Raw genomic sequence first — 19,660 nt, 5'->3', positions numbered from 1 at the left:
TGTGTGCATGCCCATGAACACAGTCAGTATAGCTGGAAACTGTTATGTGCTTTTTTTAATCTAAAAAAAACTGTACAACTCATTCCTCTTTTGTTTGTCAAGTATTCTAATTACATAGAAGCGTGGATATGACACATGATGTGGTTATTTCATGCAGACTATTTATTTAATTAATTCCCAGAAACATGCCACATATATTGTTATATATTGTTATCGAGATGTGAAAAGATATTGGCCATATCAACCAGCCCTAATTTGGTACAGAAGTTGTCATGTCTTGTGTTTCTTTATCTCATTTATAACCTTCAAGGTGCATTGGCTCACAAGAAAAGAGGTCCTCCACCTTTCAGGAACACAGTTAGTCTGAATGGAGACTAAATTAGCTACACGTCGGATCTTGTATAATAAAATAAAGAAATATGGATTGCAGGAAGGAGACGACAAAGGAGGTGCAGGCCATTAAATGATGGAGATGTTTCCCAGACTAACTCAGACTGATGGCCCTGGACATCAAGGCCAGCCGGAGAGCTTCAGATGAGACGTTGCTGTTGTGTCATTTCCATAAATAAAGTTACCTCTCAAAGAAATAGCTCTCCGTCCTCAGACGCGTAACAGACATACAGCTCTTCAGACACTGTAAAAAGCAAGTTATTATGTTCTAAAATGAAGCTGGAGTAAGAAATGGGGGAAAGAAGATGCAGCAGTTGCAATAAGTGTCCCCTTTGTTGAACATCTATACCTTTTGTGACCTCTCCAGGGTTCTCCACCACCAGCTGAACCAGCCCTTCAAGTGGGCTCCCAGCTGGGCCCGTCAACAAACAACAAACCCTTATGTCATCATAAACAACAAACCCCCCTTTAAAATAGAGAGCCGGTTTGTTTGGCCACCGCGAGGCAGAAGACACAGCTGTGACTCGAGTGTTCAGCAGGAAGCCAGACAGTCTTCACCCTGAACGTCAGTCAGCTGTTAGGAAGACCAAAACAACAACAGCCGACCTCCAAGGCACTTGTTGTGATGCTATAATCTCACACGGTGCATCAAATAGTCACTTTTCTATTTTAAAATCCCTTTTTACATAGATTACATCTACATTATAATAATAGATTAGCAACTTTTCTCACATACATTGCAAGCAGTAGCAGTTGAATAGATGAGACTTTTTGTCTTGATTATGGGTAAATTGTGGTAATTTAGTTTGTATAACTTCAAAACTTAATACTTAAAATGTTTTAGTTGAGTCAATATTCACCAGGCTGTGACTATACTGAGAAAGGTAGATGGGTAATAATGCGCTCTGGAGTTTATGTTATAAATAAATAAATCACCAACATTGGATAAACTGAGGAAGTGGGATGCATGTAGCTTAGTATCGCCTTCTGTAATAATAATAATAATAATAATAACAGCCATTTAAAGACACGCCCACATAGCACCACATGTCACATGACTGAAGAGCTTAAGGAAGCAAATAGCTACACACATCAGCTACAACTAATTATCACTTTATTCTGTCTGTTGCTTGTTTTTACTATTGTGTAAAAACACGACTGATGTTTTTTTATGGTTATGTTTAACACTTGTTTAACATTTTAGAACGTCTCATACTTGTAGCCTGACACATCAAATTGTTGGCATGAAAACTGTTGAAATAAAATGAACAACAACTGAATAAATAAGAGTTCTCCGGTGACTAAAAACTGAAAGTGAAATGCTCAAATTAAAGTACAGTATTACAAATATGCAAAATGATACTTACATCATGTCAGCTTGATCCAAATCCATATTTCTGCTCATATCCATATGCATGCAAATGTCCAGAGGGTGCAATGAATGACACTACTTCAAGTGTCTACAGAGGAAGGTTGATTTCCAGACAGCAAAGAAAGATGCTGTTGTTTGGAGGTCCAACAACGACCTCAAACAGCCATAAATATAACATCATATCCCTTATTAATGTATGTTCACCCCCATCGGACGACACAGACCTCCATGAAGTCTTTCCATGAGTGTGCACAACATCCACGTTGTTGTCCTCTCTCTGGGTTGAACGACGCAGACAAATTATTAATATATATATTAATATATATATATATAAGTGTTGCTTCACTGAAGTCAGAACATGACATGTCCGTCATCTTTAAAAGGAAACACTTTGGTTTCCTCCCACCACGAAAGCTGATGTTGCATCTTCTCTTCCTCCTTCTTGTCACACCTCCAATATTTAATGCGGCGATCGAAATTCTTTCCTCGGAAACAAGAGTAATAAAACATTTTTTTTTAAAAAGTGATCCATACACACCTGTCGGATGGTGACGACGCCATTAAAGTTGTGACTTTTGCAGGGATGAAAAGGAGCACGAGGTGTGAGAGGGTGGTCGCCGCGAAGGGGCGAGGAAGAGGCTGATGGAGAGACCCGAGGAAGAGAGAGAGAGAGAGGTGAAGGATGGAGAGTTGAGGAGTCGAGCATCCTGCCGTCACTCTGCCAGGAGGATGAATGGAAAGCCTGCCTCTCTGCCTCCTTTTATATTCTCTCTTCCCCTGCTGCCTCGCTTTGGCTTTTACCCTGGCTTCAATTCAATGTGTATGTATGTGTGTGTGTGTGTGTGTGTGTGTGTGTGTGTGTGTGTGTGTGTGTGTGCGTGCTGAGAGAGACCTCTTTCAGAGCAGCAGGAATATATTATAACCCAAACAAAAGGAGCCGGCTTATTGTTTATGAATTACTAGCCTTTCCAAAGCCAACAAAGGCCCTATTTTCATAGAAAACTCCATTTTCATTTCAGCTCCATTTGATTACCAGAGCAAAGACAATAAAGAAAAATAAAAAAAAAAGGCCTCTCGGAGCGCAACGTCCCAAAGGGATTCATTCCTCCTCCTCTCGCTCATTCAACGCCACTGAAAAGGTTTCTTTATTGCTTTCTTTACAGGGCTGACGTCAAATGGGCTTTTAGGAGTAAACCAATGACACAAAAAAAAACTATTGCTTGGCTATTTTGTACAATAACCGGGGCCGGAGAAAGAGAGGAGTCCTGTGTTGTCTTTGTCTGCTCTCTTTCTCTCTGGCTTCCTTTCTGTTACTGGAGATGAAAATTGCGGAGGCTGAAAATTCACAACAGCGCTTTGAAGGGAAAGAAGAGGCAGCCACAATGCAACAATACAAGTCAAATCTAAATTATCACTAGCTATTGATCACAGTGAAGAGACAGAAAGGTACTGTATGGCTCCAGACGACTGCGTGTGTGTGTGTGTGTGTGCGTGTGTCTGTGTCTGTGTGTCTGTGTGTGTGACACCTGTTGGGTTCTGGGACAAAAAACAACAACACAACCCCAGTGACTCACTGTCATTGTATCTACAATAGGGCTGTCATAATGTGTGTTTATGTCTACTTCATGTTGCAGACTTTGAGGTGTGTGTGTGTGTGTGTGTGTGTGTGTGTGTAGACGGGGCTGATCTTCATTGACTTACCTGTTTTCTTAATGGTTATGCAGATATTTTCACTTTCTTTGGGAGGTAAAAAATAAAACTCAAACAAACCTGGTATGAACATGTGACGTGAATATCTTGAATTGCGTGTCGATGCAGAGGTCACAGACTTCTCGTCAGAGGGGGGGGGGGGAATGTTGATTATTCATATGCTTGTGAAATAAGGTGAGCAGCAGAGAAGGAGGGCCACGAGGACAACGAAAAGCTCTAAAACCGCACGGGCCAACAAGTGGACCGCCGCACACACACCGACGGGCAGAAGATGCTCTTCCATCTTTTGCTCTGCCGCCTGTGTTTTTTCGTCCTCCCCGGATGAATATTTGGCTCGAGACAAAAGGCGAGAGCCAATCAATTATTCCTCTTGCAGGGGCCCTGGTGTTGTTGTGAGAAGCGTTGACATTTGAGCTTTCCAGACGACATCTGCAAATTTATATGCCTTCCATTGTGCGAGGCAGCCAGCCCTGTATCAAAGGCTGTAAAAGGCCTTGTCAATTTAGTAAGGACGACTCCACAAAGCCTCTTTTCTCCTCTGTTGTTACGGGAAGAATGCTCCTCACTGGTGTCCTGCCAAAAGCCCGATGGCAATTTAGCCACGTGACGTTATCGATTGCATTGATAACAGACGTCGAGCAATGGAAGCCTTCAAACTGTCAGTGCGTGCATTGTGAAACATGGCGTATCTGCGCGTGGCCATCCAATTCAGGAAAAAGAGGCTTTACAATGAATGCGTGTGCACAATAGGCGTCTCACCTCTGATGTCACGTGTTAATATGAAGCTGGAAGAGAGACAACGGGCGTAAAGTTCATCTTTCACCTCGCAGTTCTATTCTGAATGTGCACAGCCGGAAAATATAAGCATGCAATCCTCCTTCGGCTCCTTGTTACTCAAACTCACTCTCCTCATTCACTCTTTAGAGCCGATAACAGAGCGCTCACACAGGTAAGAAAATACCCAATCAATACGACGAGAAGCAAAAAAAAAATGAGCCTTTTTGATCAATATGATGAAAAAGGCTCTTTTCATGAATAAATATAAATATATATATATATATATATATATATATATATATATATATATATATATATATATATATATATTTATATATATTCACACTACGTGTGTACTCTGGGAGGTACACATCAGTGCCACCTGACGTACATGTGTGTACGGGTGCAACGTCCTCTACTGACCGTCATGTGAGGGAACTTGGGGTCCGTTGTCATCCGTGTAAGAACTGTATGATGCGCTTGTGTGAGGAATCTTTTTTTTTTAAACTACGACCTTTTAATGCACGTCAATGGACGTCATTGCTTTTAGCTGCAGAGAGATCGACTGGAGACAGGAGGTCCAACTGTTGGATTCGACATTTTATTCACAGACAAATGGGTGAAATAAATAGAGGGAGGATTATTCCTGTCACGGTAACACATGTATCATTCACTTTCATTTAAATACATAAGTTAGAGTCAATAATTGACAAACGGTATCACGTAGCTTGCATTAGTGTGGTTTCTAAATTTCAATAATAAACTTTAGCAAAAAGGAAAAGGTTGTTTTTCCCGAGGCTCGTCTCATGATGCTGCGTTTCGGCACAAATCATCTCCGGTGTGATCATAACGGTAGAAAATAAGCAGTGTTACAAATCAAAACCAGAGTAAAAATACAAATATAAAAACAAGAAAGCATTACACGGTAAATTGCATATTGACACTAAAAATCATTACAAAAAAAACATTTCCCAGTGTTGTATTGCTTGGACTTTGGTCTTGAAACAGAAAGAGCAGCGAGATGTGAATATTGTGTTTAGCTTCTGAAGTTTAAGACGTGTTTGACTCACTGAGCGGTTCAAGTTAATCCTTCAGACCTTCGTAATATTGACGGCTGGAGCACAAAAAGAGGTGACAGTAGTTTAGAAAAAGAGTTAAACATAATAAATAAAAACGTGCGACTTCTGTAAAATGAACAATGAAAAGGACTCTTGACAGGTGAACGCGTACATTTAGCTGGACCTTATTCCGACTATCACAAAGAGTTACTGCCTTCACATTGTGTGCCATGTTTGCATACGGCAGCCTGGATTCGTAGTGGGCGGGGCTTTGAGGTCATTTGTATTATTAAAATCTAAAAATCAGGGTTTCCTAAACTTTTAAATGTTTCTTGGGGAGTCCACCTGCAAGAATATGAAACTTTGAATAGAAGTTTAATCTGGAGCTGAAGGCTGAAACGAGTTCATTCCTGAGAAAAATCTCCCACCAAATATTACTTTAAAAAAAATAATAAAATGCATAAATCACTCCAGAAACGTGCATATCCCATAAAGCTATGCAGTTGTCCTCAAAGCAGCAACATCCTTCACACCTAACGGAGAACTTTACACTGATCCCGTCACTTTTAAGAGCTGGTAAATGTAGGTTCACTTTAAATTGAAGCGACTACACTTTGTATTTAATATATGAAATAAACCAACTTTATGATTTGTTAGAATCCAGAAAAATATATCGTACAATAAAAATGTCTGCTGATGAAATGAGGAGTGTGGGTGTCTACGTCAAGTTGCAATCTCTTTGAAATGTATATTTCAGGCCAATCAATAAAACACCATCCTGGCAAAAAAGGTGAAAAATCATACTTAACGCAAATAAGCACAAGAAGGAATGAAAGATTAATTCACAGGTAGATGAGAAAAAGAGATTAGTTTGTCTGTGCTCCAAACGAGGCTGCGTCACAGGAAGTGATGTCATCGTACCTACCAGCTGATTTGGCGTCACAGCTTTGCGGTCTGTTGTTGGCTGGCAGGCTTTTTCTCTTGGTCCACAGTTCATCCCAAAGGTCACCGCGAAGGTCAAAGCAAGTGAAAGTGGGGACGAGCTTTGGTCATCATCAAGTCAGAGATTGGTGATCAGATCCATACGGACCTCAGAGGTTCGTCTCATCCCAGGTGGGGTCGTTCATGGTCTTCAGGACTCTCCTGACGACCTTCTCCAGCTCCTTCCTCGCTCGCTGCTCCTCCTCCAGCGTCCTTTTCATCCTCTTGTTGTCCTGGAGAGGCAAAAGAAAGACGGGCAGGAGGAAAGAATGGAGGGATACAAAGGAAGAGTGGAGGAAGGATATGAGATCTGTTGTTTGATTTTTGACTCAAGCAAACAAGTGGTCATTTTGGCTAAAAAAAAAAGCATTTAAAAAAGGCACCTTATTGCTCCTTTTTATTGTTTATATTTAGTTTTATTTTCATTCTATACACTCTTCTCTACTGCTGCACAACAATGTCCCTCTGGATGAATGAAGTCATTTCTCATCTAATCGTATCCACTTAACCAATGATTTAATTTTTTTATTTATTAGAGGATAATGTTTCAGCCACCAGCATACTGCGCATCCCTAATTAATAATGCAGATGCGTATTTGGCCACATTAATAGCAGCCCGACTGCAGACGTACCTGTTTGAGCCCCTGGATTTCATCCTTCAGACTGTACACGGTGTCCACCAGACTCCTGCAGGAACAGAACAGCTTTATTCTGTGAAATATGTCTCTGCGACTTGCTTTTAATTTCATAAACAGTACATTTTTTAAATTATGTAGCTTAAGTTAAACTAATATAATGTTCCATTTTGACACGTTTTCAGTTTCTAAATGAGTGCTTGTGTTTGGTTTTTATTGCATGTTCAGGATGAACCTTTTTCATTTGTATCTCATCTTTTGACTGAACGCATCTCCACGTTAAAGTACATAAAAACACACCTTCGTCTCTCCACTCTCACCTCTCCTCCACTACAGTTTGCCCGTTGCTCCTGGTCTCCTCCACGATGATCTTCTCCTCCTCTGGGAACAACATGTGCACGTCCTTCCTGCTGGAGCCTGAGTGAACAACAGTGGACGTTATTAACCCTGCGTGGTGCAAAAGAACATACGTGCACACGAACATGCATTTTTACCATTAAATATACTGCACCTATGTACTATGGGATATCTGCTGACTGACTCTACTGCATGGGGGTTTCACAGAGGCTTGTACACAACGACACAGACGCACAGCAGGGGAAAGAAGATATACGGATGTGTGCTTCTGCCCCTAGTTGTAAGCTAGCTGCTTCGCTAGCACGTCCGTGCTTTACGACACCGATGTCTTACGAGAAAATGAGGCAGTCCTGTAACTATGGGCGGTCCAGAGACTGTCATAATCCGAGTCCTCTGACTGGTCAGAACAAGGCAGGTTGCCGGGGAAACCAGCGACGGTGAGGCTGGAGTCAGCGAGCACATGGTTGTGCATGAGGTCAGTCCCCTGCCAGGCTGTACCATGAAGTAACCAGCAATAGACGGGGTTCGAACAAACCAAATTGAATGTTGGGGGGGGAAGGCGGGAGGAAAAACCATATTGAAGTTGTAAACAGTAATAAATAAATAAATACAAAAAAAGATTTGAACCAAATGCGACACGAAATTTAAAAAAAAGGCAAACGGGGAGTAAGATATCAGAATAAGACGATGAAACCAAAAACACATGGATTGGGAAAGCAGAGGAAGGGCAGACATAAAAAAATAAAAAAAGAGAGGAGAGAGAAACACATTGTTAGAGCTGACGGCAGAGAACAAACGGCGGTTAGCAATAAGACCGTGTGTGTGTGTGTGTGAGAACTCACTGGAGTTGAGCGTCTGTCGCGTCTTGGCGCTGGTGCAGTAAGCCTCAATCACCTTCAGTATCTGAGCGTCCTCCTCTAGAGCTGCTGTACCTGAGAGACAAGGACAGAGGGACACTTGAGAGAGTTTGGCTATTAAGTTTGTAAGCAAACATTTGTTTTTTTAGTTAAAATTTAATGAAAATATATTAAATCAAACTACTATTTTGGGACCATTTTCTGGGGAAGTTTAAAGCCAACTTTTCTTTTCTTTAAGGAGCTCATTGTTCCGTCACAATTGGAGTGAAGTGCTGCCGAGTTGCATACTCACTTTTTCTGACGGTGAAGTCCTCCTCTGAAGGTTTCCTGTCTGGCTTCCTCTTTGGCAGGAGCTTCTTCATGTTCTTCGGACTCTTGCTCATATCCTACAAACAGAAGACACAGGAATACGTTCAGTAGAAATGTAGCTAACTGTTCTACATCTTCTTAAAAACATCCTCAAGAACCCTTTTAGGTTCCTTAATGTGAGCAACACATTGGAATATGTGGACAGCACCTCCTTCAAGCAGAGAGCGGCCGAGGGCCGGAGTGGAGGAGCAGGGCGAAGGCAGCTCAGGCTCCAGGGTTTAGGGGTACTCGGTGGCTCCAGGGGCCCCCACATAGGGCTGTTACTGAGGACCGTCCCGAATGACGGGGGATGGGGGAGGGTGTGGTAGGTGTGTCCAACGCTCCCTCCACGAGACTCAGAGTGTCTGGAGGGAGTGGCGGGCTGAGAGGGCAACTGGGCGAAGCAGAGAAGAGGTTGTAGGAAACAGGAAGGAGCAGATGCTGCGTGAAGGCAGTGAAGTGGATCAAACGATGGCTTACTGTGTGACAGACGGACTGAGGCCTGTGTGTGGACGTGGCCGGAGTGTGTGTGTGTTTAGTGAGAAGGTCCAGCCACTCCTGGAGCTCGTGCTGACTGTTACAGGCCACCTGCATCCGATCACACTGGCCACCTGAACAACAACAACAACACACACACGTTTGTTTTCATACTAATAAAACAAGTGCAGGTGTAAGCACCAGTATAAAAAGATGTTAAAGTCAGGCTGATCCTTGTCTGAAACAATTAAAATTAAAACGCTAAATGAGAAAAAAAAGGGACCGACCGGAAATTTCGAAAGCATTCTTCAGGTTTTCTCCGTCCTCTATTCTGGAGATGAGCATCCCCGACAGCGGTATCCTTCCCTACAGAGACACACATGAACCAGTGGAACGCAGAGGCCCGGAGCACATTAACATCCTCATCCGAAGTGCAAACCCACCTGGTAGATGAAGCCGCTCATCCTCAAGCTGGCAGAGAGCACGAGCAGAGTGTGAGGGAAGAGGACGAGGTAGCGTTCATTTGAGTCCTGGGAAACAAAAACACCTTTAACGTACTCTTTTTGTGGTCACTTGAACTCAACGGTTTTGGGGTCTGAACTCAGGTGAGACCTGTCTAGGTCAATCAGTCAGCATCAGTACCTGACAGTTCTGCGTGTGGACTGTCGAATGGGACATGTGGAGAACGGGGCCGAGGGTTCTGATGTCATCCCCCTCCCAGTTTCTGATCGGCTCCGTTAGAATCTGCAACTCCAGGTCCTTCTTCTTCCTCACCTGCTGGCACTGAGCCTGAACACACACACACACACACACACACACACATCAATACAGTTCATCTGTTGCCTGGTAAAAAAGGGAAACACACTACACTAAGCGTCCGTAGCAATAATCCTTCTTTTGGCCGTTTTAAGAAATCTGCTGCTTTACAAATGTGACTAAATATGTTGCGCAATAGGTGGACAAGTCCGCTCTATCTAACGTGAAGTCAAATCTAATGCGTGTGTGTGTGTGTGTGTGTGTGTGTGTGTCTTACTGCAAAGCTTTTAAAGTCCATCATGGCAGCAATGAGATCGGCTCTGTCAGGGTGTTGGTCCTGAGACAAAAGAACAAAATAAAACAAGGAAACACATTGAAAAGAATGTTTTTTGTTCCTTATTTGATGCATGAAGATTAAAACATCCTGGCAACACTTTTCATTCAGGTCATGTTATGTTATCTAGCGTCAATCACAGGTGGAAAACAGAGTAAATCACTTACATTAATCTGGTTGATTTGTATAATAATAATAATACAGACAGACAGGTGGCTAACCTCCATGTGTCTGTCCAGTTCCTTCAGCAGCGTTGGGTACCTCTCCAGTCTGGTGAAGGGTTTACTCAGACTAGTGGTGAGAGTCAGGATCCCAGGAGTGGACGAGCCCTTTGACTCCATGTACTCCCCCAGCTCCTCACTGTGATGCAGACACACACACACACACACACAATATAGTCACACACTTTAGGAACTAACACACAAGGTCAAATACAGAATAACACATCTCCGACGGTACCTGTGCTGTACGAGTACGTTGACAGCGAATGGGTGGTTGGAGCAGTAGGCCACATAGATGGGCTTTATCTGGGGCAATAGGTTGAGGAAGAAGGCCCCGATCCTCTGTTGGTTCTCTGGGAGTCTACACAGACAAATGACATCGCATTTAATTACACACAACGATAAATAATTAAACTGATGATCATTTTGGGGCATCAGCTAGTCAAAAACATATAAAATTGGGACTCTCTGACTCGCATAAAACACGCGCATCAAGGCTGCATTCAAGGCCATGAAGGTTCCTCTCTAATCTGTCAACAAACTTAAAATGATAAACAACCAAATAATAGTTGAACAGTTTCTCCGTTTGTAAGATTTGAATGACATATTTTACAAACTTTAATCATTTTCTTGATCTCTTTAAAAAGACACTTCATCACCAAATCGTCTCTCTTGACTACTTCAACACAGGACTCAGATGTCTCTGTAGCTCTAATAACCAGCAAAGCTCTTGATCCGTGGTGCTCTATCAGAAAATTAGGGGGAAAAAGTCCATCACAGTATCGCAGAAGCCAAATATATAATTTAGTGTCATAAATTGACAAAGAAATATTAACAATTTTATCCACGTCAACACACCTGGATGATGCAGAAAATACTACTTTTTTAAAAATCCAGTTATTAACGTTGCATCATGCTCATTATCACACTACGTTTCAGTAGCATTTGTATCCGACAGAAGGAGATTAGTGCACTGACTTTGTGTGCTCCTCCAAGGATTGAACCAACATCTGCTGGAAGGTTGAGATCTCCTCCAGATTGCCGTGAATGTGACCGATGTCAACATTGCTGAGTCTGCAATACGGAAGTCAAATCATAATGGTGTATGAATAAATTATACTTGCCGAGCTCTAAAAGATAAGGATAATAAATTCATGCATGTTGTAATATATTTATGTGTGCAATATAGGACAAAGGACACAAATGTGACAGGTGGTATTGGTGTTGCAATAGATATGCTAGCGCGTGTGTGTGTGTGTGCGTGCGTGTGTGTGTGTGTGTCGCTACCCCTCTTACATCGTTGAATAAAACAATGCAAAAGAGTAAAAATAACCCCACCTGTCTGTGGGGTGCAGAGAGCGCAGGTAGGAGCCAAGGAGACTCTGGAGCTCCCTCGAATATTCACTCTCCGTTTCGAGGATGTTCTGCAGGACCTGAAGGAGGCACGGAAACACACGCAGGCTTTTATATTAATTACAGTAAAATAAAATGGGATGGCACTTCTATAAAAATGTTCAAAATCGAAGCCTCCACATTGAAGACAAAAAGCTCCTGCTCAGGCTAAAGGACTCTCCAAGGAGAAGTCTTTTGTTAGATGCTAATGGGGAGCCATATCAGGCGCTGTGGGAGCCGTGACACCAGCTCAAGTAGCTTTCTATGGGTCCGACTCCACCGGCTAATTGGCTCATCTCCCCACGACATCACAGCCTCTCAGGTGTGTGAGGGTTCTGGTAATGAACGCTTGGATTTCAGACACATTGTTGCTTCGTCTCCCCTCGGGTCTGGACCTCCAATGTTTCATCTGCAACACCTTTTTGTGTATTCATTATTTTTAATAGAAACATAGACGCGTCGGAGGACACAGAGAGGAAAGCCAGAGCCCAAACAAAACCGTCTTTTTGTTATGTATTTTTTTTAATCTAAGAACAGCTTTGACTTCAGGCGCCAGGGTCTGTGAGTGAGAGACTCGGGTACTCCAACCAAAGATGGACTGTCTAAAGAGACTGTCGCAGCTTGCTGCATTATTCACACACACGCCAACCCCGGGGCAAGGCTGCCCCAGAAACCACTGGGATGGAAGAGATAACCTACATTACATCTGCTGCACTCTCACACAGGGGTTCCATTCAGGGTCCACACACGCGGACGCAGACACACAATCGTTAAATGGATGTGTGGGGAGAAAAATTATTGATTGCACAAAAGCAGGCGCACACGCACACACACACGTGAGAACTATCTGTTAAATCGGTTCACTCTGAATCAGTCTAACCAGGAAGGAACAAAAGGAGATATCTACTACATTTCTGATGAGGATATCTGAGGAATTCATTACCCAGAAGTCTGACACAGATCCTGATACACACACACACACACACACACACACACACACACACACTTTCCTCAGGGCATGATGCTCACCACGTTGTAGTAGGTCTTACTGAGGATGGTGGTGTCACAACCTTTGGGGGGGCTTTTCAGGGTCCCAGACTTCGGCTTTTCTAATGTCTTGTCTTTAAAAGAAAGAAAGAAACAAGCAGGTCAGGCCACACATAAACAACCTATAAAACACATGTTAAAGCTCTTTATAGTTATTCTATGTTGAAAAATACTCCAGATCTAAAAGAAAACACACAAAAACAATGATCATCTTCAAATCCTTTAACAAAGTTGTTATTTCACAATTAAATAACAACATGTACAGACCTTCCACTTTATGGTGTTGTGTCTCGCTAGTAAAATGACTCGTTGTGGCTGGACTGTCATCCCTAATCAAGGAAATGAAAATGACCCTTCCTGACTGCAGGGCAACGTTGTGTCCATATAATCTACAGAATGTAGGACGACCAATGATTGAAGGCTTCAAACTGAATTATCCGAGTCCACAATGTAATTCCACTGTCCCAATGGCCAATAATAGCGCATTGCCGTCATATCCTCCGGTTCGCCATTTGGAGACATTGCAATGTAAAAGTCACAAGATTAATGCACATTTTCTAGAGAGTGATCAGCGTGATGATGATGTTCGCCGACACGTCTTGGTGTTGGAGCAGAAACAAAAAGGAGAACATTAGTCACCATAATGGTGGGTCCCTCCGTTGCAGGCTCCCACTGGCCATGTGCATTTGCTGCCGTTGTTCAGGGCGCTGTTATCGTGATCCTTGTTTTCCGCTGCGAGCATTAAGTCAGGAAGTTCTTTTCTATACAGCAGCTCAGGCACTTCCTGTCTTTGTGTGCGTGTGGAGCTTCCTTCCTTCCTTCGTTCCTGCCTCCTCTCCGCAGAAAGCGACACAATCAAACCGCGAGGATGTGGCTCTTACATGCAGTCAGAAGTCAGGACTCCGCCGATGTGTTTTTAAAAGAGTGGCTCGAGTGAGGAATGTCTGCTCCAATGAACTAGAATAAAAGCTCCAAATTAGCTTGTGTTACAGTTCAAAGATCATTAGGCCAGTCTGCTTCCTTAAGGTAGGTCGTAGGCCGGTGTCAGTAAACACAGACCTGCTAGTTAGTTTATGTGCGTTTGGTTTGTTACACTGCTTTGACAAATTCTTGCACACTTCAAATTCATATTGAGAGGTTTGGGACATTATCTCGTCGTCTCGGTGAAAACATTTGCTAAATATTCAGCTGCCGCAACCGGGACAACGGTAAGAAACCAGTTTGGCTTCTCCCCCACTGCCCCGAAGAACGATGCACAACATCTGAAGCAAACACACCCACCGCTTCCTTTCAGCTCCCGTACGTAGTTACTGGGGAACCACCCGGAATTGCCGTTGACCGAGCCCTCCCACCAGCCCCCGTCCTCCTGCCGGCTCACACTGACGATGTCGCCCTTGGAGAACGAGAGTTCGTCCTCGTTGGTCTGCTGGAAGGTAAAGCGCGCCTTGAACAGCACGTGGCCACACCCGCTGCCCTCCGACATGTCCTGAGGGAAGAAGAGGACTCACTGAGTCTGTGCAGAATGAACACCTACCAGATGTTTATCCCCTGGTGGCCGCCTCAGAGGGATGAACACGGGACGAGAGCGGCCGATGGATATCAGAGTTTTATATGGCAACTCACCAGGCTGCGGTACTGAGGCTGCAGCACTTTGGAGGAGCGACTGTGAGTGTTCAGAGAGTCAAAGGACTTGATCCTCAAGTGTGAGGAGTGCGGCACGCACACACCGTCTTCAGAAACACTTAAATCTGCACAGTGTTACAATTAATAGTAGAGTTAAACAATTAAAAAGATCTAAATGTCATTAAAAGCTTGTGTAATGACACCAATAAACCTAAAGAGCATTTATAAAAGTGTTATTTAATACAGAATAAGGTAACATTATAACATGCTTTTATTAATTAATTAAATACAAATTTAAATGTATAGGGCACTTATAGAAAACAGAAGAAAAGAAGGTGAAGAAATCAAAAGAACAAATAAAAGACAAAGACAAAAATAGTTTGCCTTGTTGAACACAATAATCTCACCTTCAGTAGCTTTGTTGAGGGCAACCAAGGAGTTTAGGACCTTGGGGAAGTTCAGTCCCTGCAGGAGGTCATTGACCTCAAAGGGCTTAAGGAGGAAACAGAAAGAAAGCTACGTGAAATAGTTTAATAAAACACTTTGTAAGAATATGGATGTAACAAAAACTATTTCCAGTAAATGCGGATTCGTTCCTTCAGAATCTCGTTAATTCGCTCGCATCAATTCTAAATTTGGAATTTACATTGTGAAAGCGTACAAAAAAAAAATTAAGAAATGCTAAGAGTGGTGGAGGTTGGAGTCCCTGCTCCAACTGCAGTCTGGAGCAGGATTACTCAAAGTCTGAGCATCCCCTTGTAATCTCATCACACACACACACACACACACACACACACAATCAAAAGACCCTAATCTTGTGTATACCACACACGCACACACTGACTAGGTGTGAAGGTGGAGGCAATGTGGGCCTTCAAAACTTCTGATTCAAACACTTAAAACGGTTTCAAAATAAAACTAAAAACTGAGAGCAAAACAGGAATTGTAGAAAATCCTATTTCGAATTCTTTACAGCGCCGGTCCTCTTTAATCTAATGTTAAAACAACGGCGTTCTTTAATGTCGTTCCTCCTCCTAAGAACCCACTTGATCTGATTTATATCCACAGGCTGATTAGTAGTCAGGGCAGTGTGGAGCCAACAGTAAATACACACTTCCTTCGCTCCCACTGGCATTGGGCCAAGATGCAAAGCGAGGCTTTCGATGCACTGCTGCAGTAGAAATGTACCAATAAGGTTGCATTTGTACACATTTGAGGTATTTAGCTGTTCCAGAACAATCGTGCATCAAGTTAAAAAAAAAACGATTGATAAGGAAAGCATTTGCAGAAGGATTTTATTCCTCACTAATGGATAAATAGTGCAGTTGATATTGAAACAGATAGCCCTTTGTTGGTCCCTGGAAGAATTTGGTTTTACGTGACATATTTGTTAATTAACATGAAGTAAACGATGACCTCGACAGGCGAAATGAGATTCAGGACATCCATCCTATTCATGAATTTGCATTGCAGGATCAGAGTCCAGTATTATTAATGAGGAGTCCAACCTGCTTTAAATACATCTTTTAAAATCAGAATGAATAGTTTCGTAAAAGTTAAATACAATACGATTTAACGTTACATAAATAGCAGTAATGCCGCACCAAATTACAAACCCCAGATATGAACTATGTATTAAATGCAGTTGTGTTCCTCATGAAAAGACGGTGAGGAGCCGAGAGAACGTAGTCCCAGCATGCTTTAAACGGACGCCTGTAATTGGTCAAACGGCTTACCTGATAACGGGGATTTAATGCGGCAGAGACGTCACTCTGAATGCACAGAATCAATATTCAATAACAGATTTAAGATCTGATGAATTGTGTCAGAACTCAACCACACACTCCTGCTGTCTCGTCCTCCGCCCGTCCAGTGAGCGACTGGGAGAATGACTTCGCTGATGTCAGTCAGGCTGCCCGTAACAACATGGCTGACATATTTCTAATCAACCTGATTGAAAAATATATCCACAGACTGCCTGACGTTTGGCATTGAGTCAGCCCAACCCGCTCTTCTCCTCTATTTCCTCTGCTTTTTTCCCCCCATTGCTACTTTTCCACCCAGATTCAGGATGTTGTTTAAAGTCCTTTTAGGGACATACAAAATAAATTAAAAAAAGATTCTCCAAGTCTGGAGAAAAACCTTATTTATAAAAAAAAAAAAAAAGTCCAGGACTCCTGTGTTGCATAATCTGCTCTTGATGATTACATGTTTTGTAATGCATGTGTGAGTGTGTGGTGTAATTGTGTATATTACACTATTCACTATAGCCCTATGGAGAGGGCTAGGATTTAACCTGACACACACACTTTTTTTTAGATTTTTTAAAAAACATGCAAACAGCAATTAGCATCTTCAACTCTCAAATAAATAAGTCTGCCTCTAGATCAAATAATTTATTCCACATAGCCCTTATTTCCAGAGGATGATTTAAGATAATTTACTGACTAAGAGAGAGAGAGAGAATTTATTTTAAATGTGTAATTTCCCAGGAATATTGGAAAAAGAAATGCCCAATAAAACAGCCATATTGCTTGATAAACGACACCTTTCCAGGTCGCTCGTGAACACAACACCTGTTGCGCGCGCCGAATAGCGGCTAATCACTAACAGCGCAGACATCACCGATAAACGTCACGACACGTACGTTTCAAAAAGGTGACACAAAACAAGCGTTACGTCGCGCGGGTGTGAAGCAAGTACACGCATTAATAAATACAGATATATATGTATGTATATATATATATATATATATATATATATATATATATATATATATATATATATATATATATATATATATATATATATAGTACGTGCATTTATAAATACAGGTATATATACTCACCTCCACGCCGAAAGCCCCGCAGCCTTTAACAAACTCGGAGATGTTCCGCTGACTCTCGCTGTCGCCCCTCGGCTCCTGGAAGAACTGCACACAGGAAGTAACTCAATTAGCCTCAAATAGTCACGCGACATGTCAATAAAGTGCTCACGGAGGTGTTTTCATCACGTAAACAATCTTTTTCCAGGCGCTGCTCGTAAACCGGCCCACCTGCTGCTTCACAGCGTCAAGTTAACTCGAACAATTAAAGATACTTCCGGTTTTTAATTTTCAAATTAAGGCTTGTTTGTATATTTTGTGTTTAACATTGAGCTTTCTGTGAAAGCTACTTTAATCATTATTATTAGCATTGCAGTTAGTAGCGAGACGCATTGTTGTTTTTTTCGGGTATCTTTAGTTTTTGAGTAATTTATAAAGAATCCTCTCGCTTTGTAGCTTGTCTTCCAAATCTGCTAATTAAGCGCAAACAAAACAAAACTCAGCTACAATATACATGATGCAACTTTTAATGAGCTTTAATGCCGTCGCAAAAGTGGACAAGCTGTGGTGGCATGGCTGTTATCTAAATAAATGGTACAGTGGGTGATCCGAGTTATGCCTTTATTTTGAAAGAGGCCGGGCCTCCCTCTTTGCTGGGTTGAAGCTAATATAAGCTACTTTGATAGAGATCTGACAGGGAAGCCAAAGGAGGATATGACGTTGACAGGCTCATAGTCCACTGTGTGTGTGTGTGTGTGTGTGCGCGCGTGTGTGTGCGTGTGTGTGTGTGTGTGTGTGTGTGTGTGTGTGTGTGCGTGCGTGTTTGTGTGCGTGTGTGTGAGGGAGAGGGGGGAGTGGGAGGCTATAGCTCTCTACTGTAGGCGTGTACTGGTTTTGGTGACCAATGGTATTAGCTCTGATAAACAGTGGACCAATTAGTAGTGGAATCAGCTTATATTCAATATTACAGTAGTAGTTATTTTAATTAACATTATTAGAATTACAGCACTATCATTTTAGTGCAGGAATCTGATCAGGTATCGCATGTAACATATCTTCTTTCTTATTATCTCCCCCCCTAAAAAATAAACAAAACATATATATATTTTTAAATATAAATTAGTACTTTTAACAGAATAAATTTAAAAATAATATTGCAAACATTTAATGTGTAAGTGTTTAAAAAGTGCTCCCCCCTTTGACTTTAAATTCTAAATACATGTCAAAGGGGGGGGGGGGGGGATCAAAGAATGTGTGTGAATAGTGTGACAGTATTGTCTGTCAGTTTGTAAATAACATTTACCAGGCATTTTACTGTTTATTTCTGCATAATTTTTTTTTTATGCACTGTCTATATATATATATATATATATATATATATATATATATATATATATATATATATATATATATATATATATATATATAGCCTCGGGGCTAAATGTATTTTTCTTTAATGTTTTCCATGTTTTTATGTACCACATTCATCCAGTAATGGGTACTTGTTTTCCTTCCATAGCCCCGTATCCCTCCATCCACTTACTTTGTCCACCGTCCCGGGTCTGAGTCGCTCCAACAGCCTGCAGAGCACCGCTCCATCCTGCAGGGACGTTTGGAGGAAAGCCTCCGGATCCGAGATGCTTTTCTTGGGGGACTCCAGGACCCCCAGCGTTATGAGCCACGTTACCGTCTGTTCGGCCGGATTCATGGCCGGGTTTCCAATGTCATACAGCAGCAGCAGCAGCAACACTCTCCAGGCTCCTCTCCTCTATAAATGAGACAGACGGGTCAGCAAGCCCCGCCCACAGGCTGTTGATCCGAAATAGAAGGAAAAAACAATGGATGTGGAAATGAGAAAGGTAGTTCCTTCCTTTAACAGCCTCGTATTGTCCGGCACTGCTCTCTCTCTCTCTCTCTCTCTCTCTCTCTCTCTCTCTCTCTCTCTCTCTCTCTCTCTCTCTCTCTCTCTCTCTCTCTCTCTCTCTCTCTCTCTCTCTCTCTCTCTCTCTCTCTCTCTCTCATCACATTTGCTTGTGTGCACAACTGTAGCAGCGGGACTAGAGTCAAGTGACACGCTCTAAGACGCAACTTCCTTTTATATTTTTCAAACTAAAAGCACATGGTTCTGTGGACAATCTGCTCTTCTTCTTTGCCCACTTTTGTTTGATATGTTTTGGCAACGCATATATATTTATATGCAATGGTCTAAATCTACAGGAGGCTACAATAAAGGTATATTATTTAATTACAAAAGGGTACGAGAAAGCGATGGCATTTTCATACCATCACCGACATATTTGTCAAATTAATGATGTATCATGCATGGCGCCATGTTGTATGTGTTTGTATATTGTGTCAATCACAATGTTTTAAATGAAATCTGTCCATCTAACATCTGAACGTTTCTGAATCGTAAAAACAAAATCTTCAAAAGAAAAGTTTAGAGCCCTAAATAAATATAAAATAATAATAAGTCATACATAATAATAATACTAATATAT

At 42.0% G+C, this 19,660-nt stretch overlaps 1 protein-coding gene across 5 annotated transcripts; it reads right to left on the bottom strand.

The window, feature by feature from the left end:
• Positions 1–4,828: 4,828 nt before the first annotated feature.
• Positions 4,829–19,090, bottom strand: arhgef7b (Rho guanine nucleotide exchange factor (GEF) 7b). Of its 5 annotated transcripts, XM_034551309.1 has the most exons (22): positions 18,703–19,090; positions 17,184–17,267; positions 14,743–14,827; positions 14,336–14,460; positions 13,994–14,198; positions 12,695–12,786; positions 11,612–11,706; positions 11,252–11,347; positions 10,512–10,634; positions 10,274–10,412; positions 9,996–10,055; positions 9,605–9,751; positions 9,406–9,492; positions 9,250–9,328; positions 8,966–9,096; positions 8,655–8,879; positions 8,430–8,523; positions 8,123–8,212; positions 7,601–7,772; positions 7,244–7,330; positions 6,921–6,975; positions 4,829–6,521 (listed from the first exon to the last, which is right to left on the bottom strand). In XM_034551309.1, the coding sequence occupies exons 1-22, from the start codon at positions 18,865–18,867 to the stop codon at positions 6,399–6,401; spliced, it is 2,559 nt and encodes an 852-aa protein (XP_034407200.1). In that variant the 5' UTR covers positions 18,868–19,090; the 3' UTR covers positions 4,829–6,398. The 5 variants fall into 5 exon arrangements, with proteins under 5 accessions (XP_034407200.1, XP_034407162.1, XP_034407190.1 ...); XM_034551271.1 differs by lacking the exon at positions 7,601–7,772 and having other exon boundaries at positions 7,244–7,340; XM_034551299.1 differs by lacking the exons at positions 7,601–7,772; positions 18,703–19,090 and adding an exon at positions 17,391–17,409 and having other exon boundaries at positions 7,244–7,340.
• Positions 19,091–19,660: the final 570 nt, after the last annotated feature.

This window comes from Cyclopterus lumpus, chromosome 2 (genome assembly GCF_009769545.1).
Source record: "Cyclopterus lumpus isolate fCycLum1 chromosome 2, fCycLum1.pri, whole genome shotgun sequence".
Taxonomy (NCBI): domain Eukaryota; kingdom Metazoa; phylum Chordata; class Actinopteri; order Perciformes; family Cyclopteridae; genus Cyclopterus; species Cyclopterus lumpus.
Note: the sequence above shows the minus strand (reverse complement) of the source record. Positions and strands in the feature narration are given on the sequence as shown.

Excerpts from the sequence above, each read along its gene's own strand:
- arhgef7b (XM_034551309.1), bottom strand. The coding sequence starts at position 18,867 with ATGAATCCGGCCGAACAGACGGTAACGTGGCTCATAACGCTGGGGGTC. Across the intron at positions 14,828-17,183 it reads GCGGGGCTTTCGGCGTGGAG|CCCTTTGAGGTCAATGACCT; the intron begins GTGAGTATATAT and ends TTCCTCCTTAAG. Across the intron at positions 11,348-11,611 it reads TCTCTGCACCCCACAGACAG|ACTCAGCAATGTTGACATCG; the intron begins GTGGGGTTATTT and ends TCCGTATTGCAG.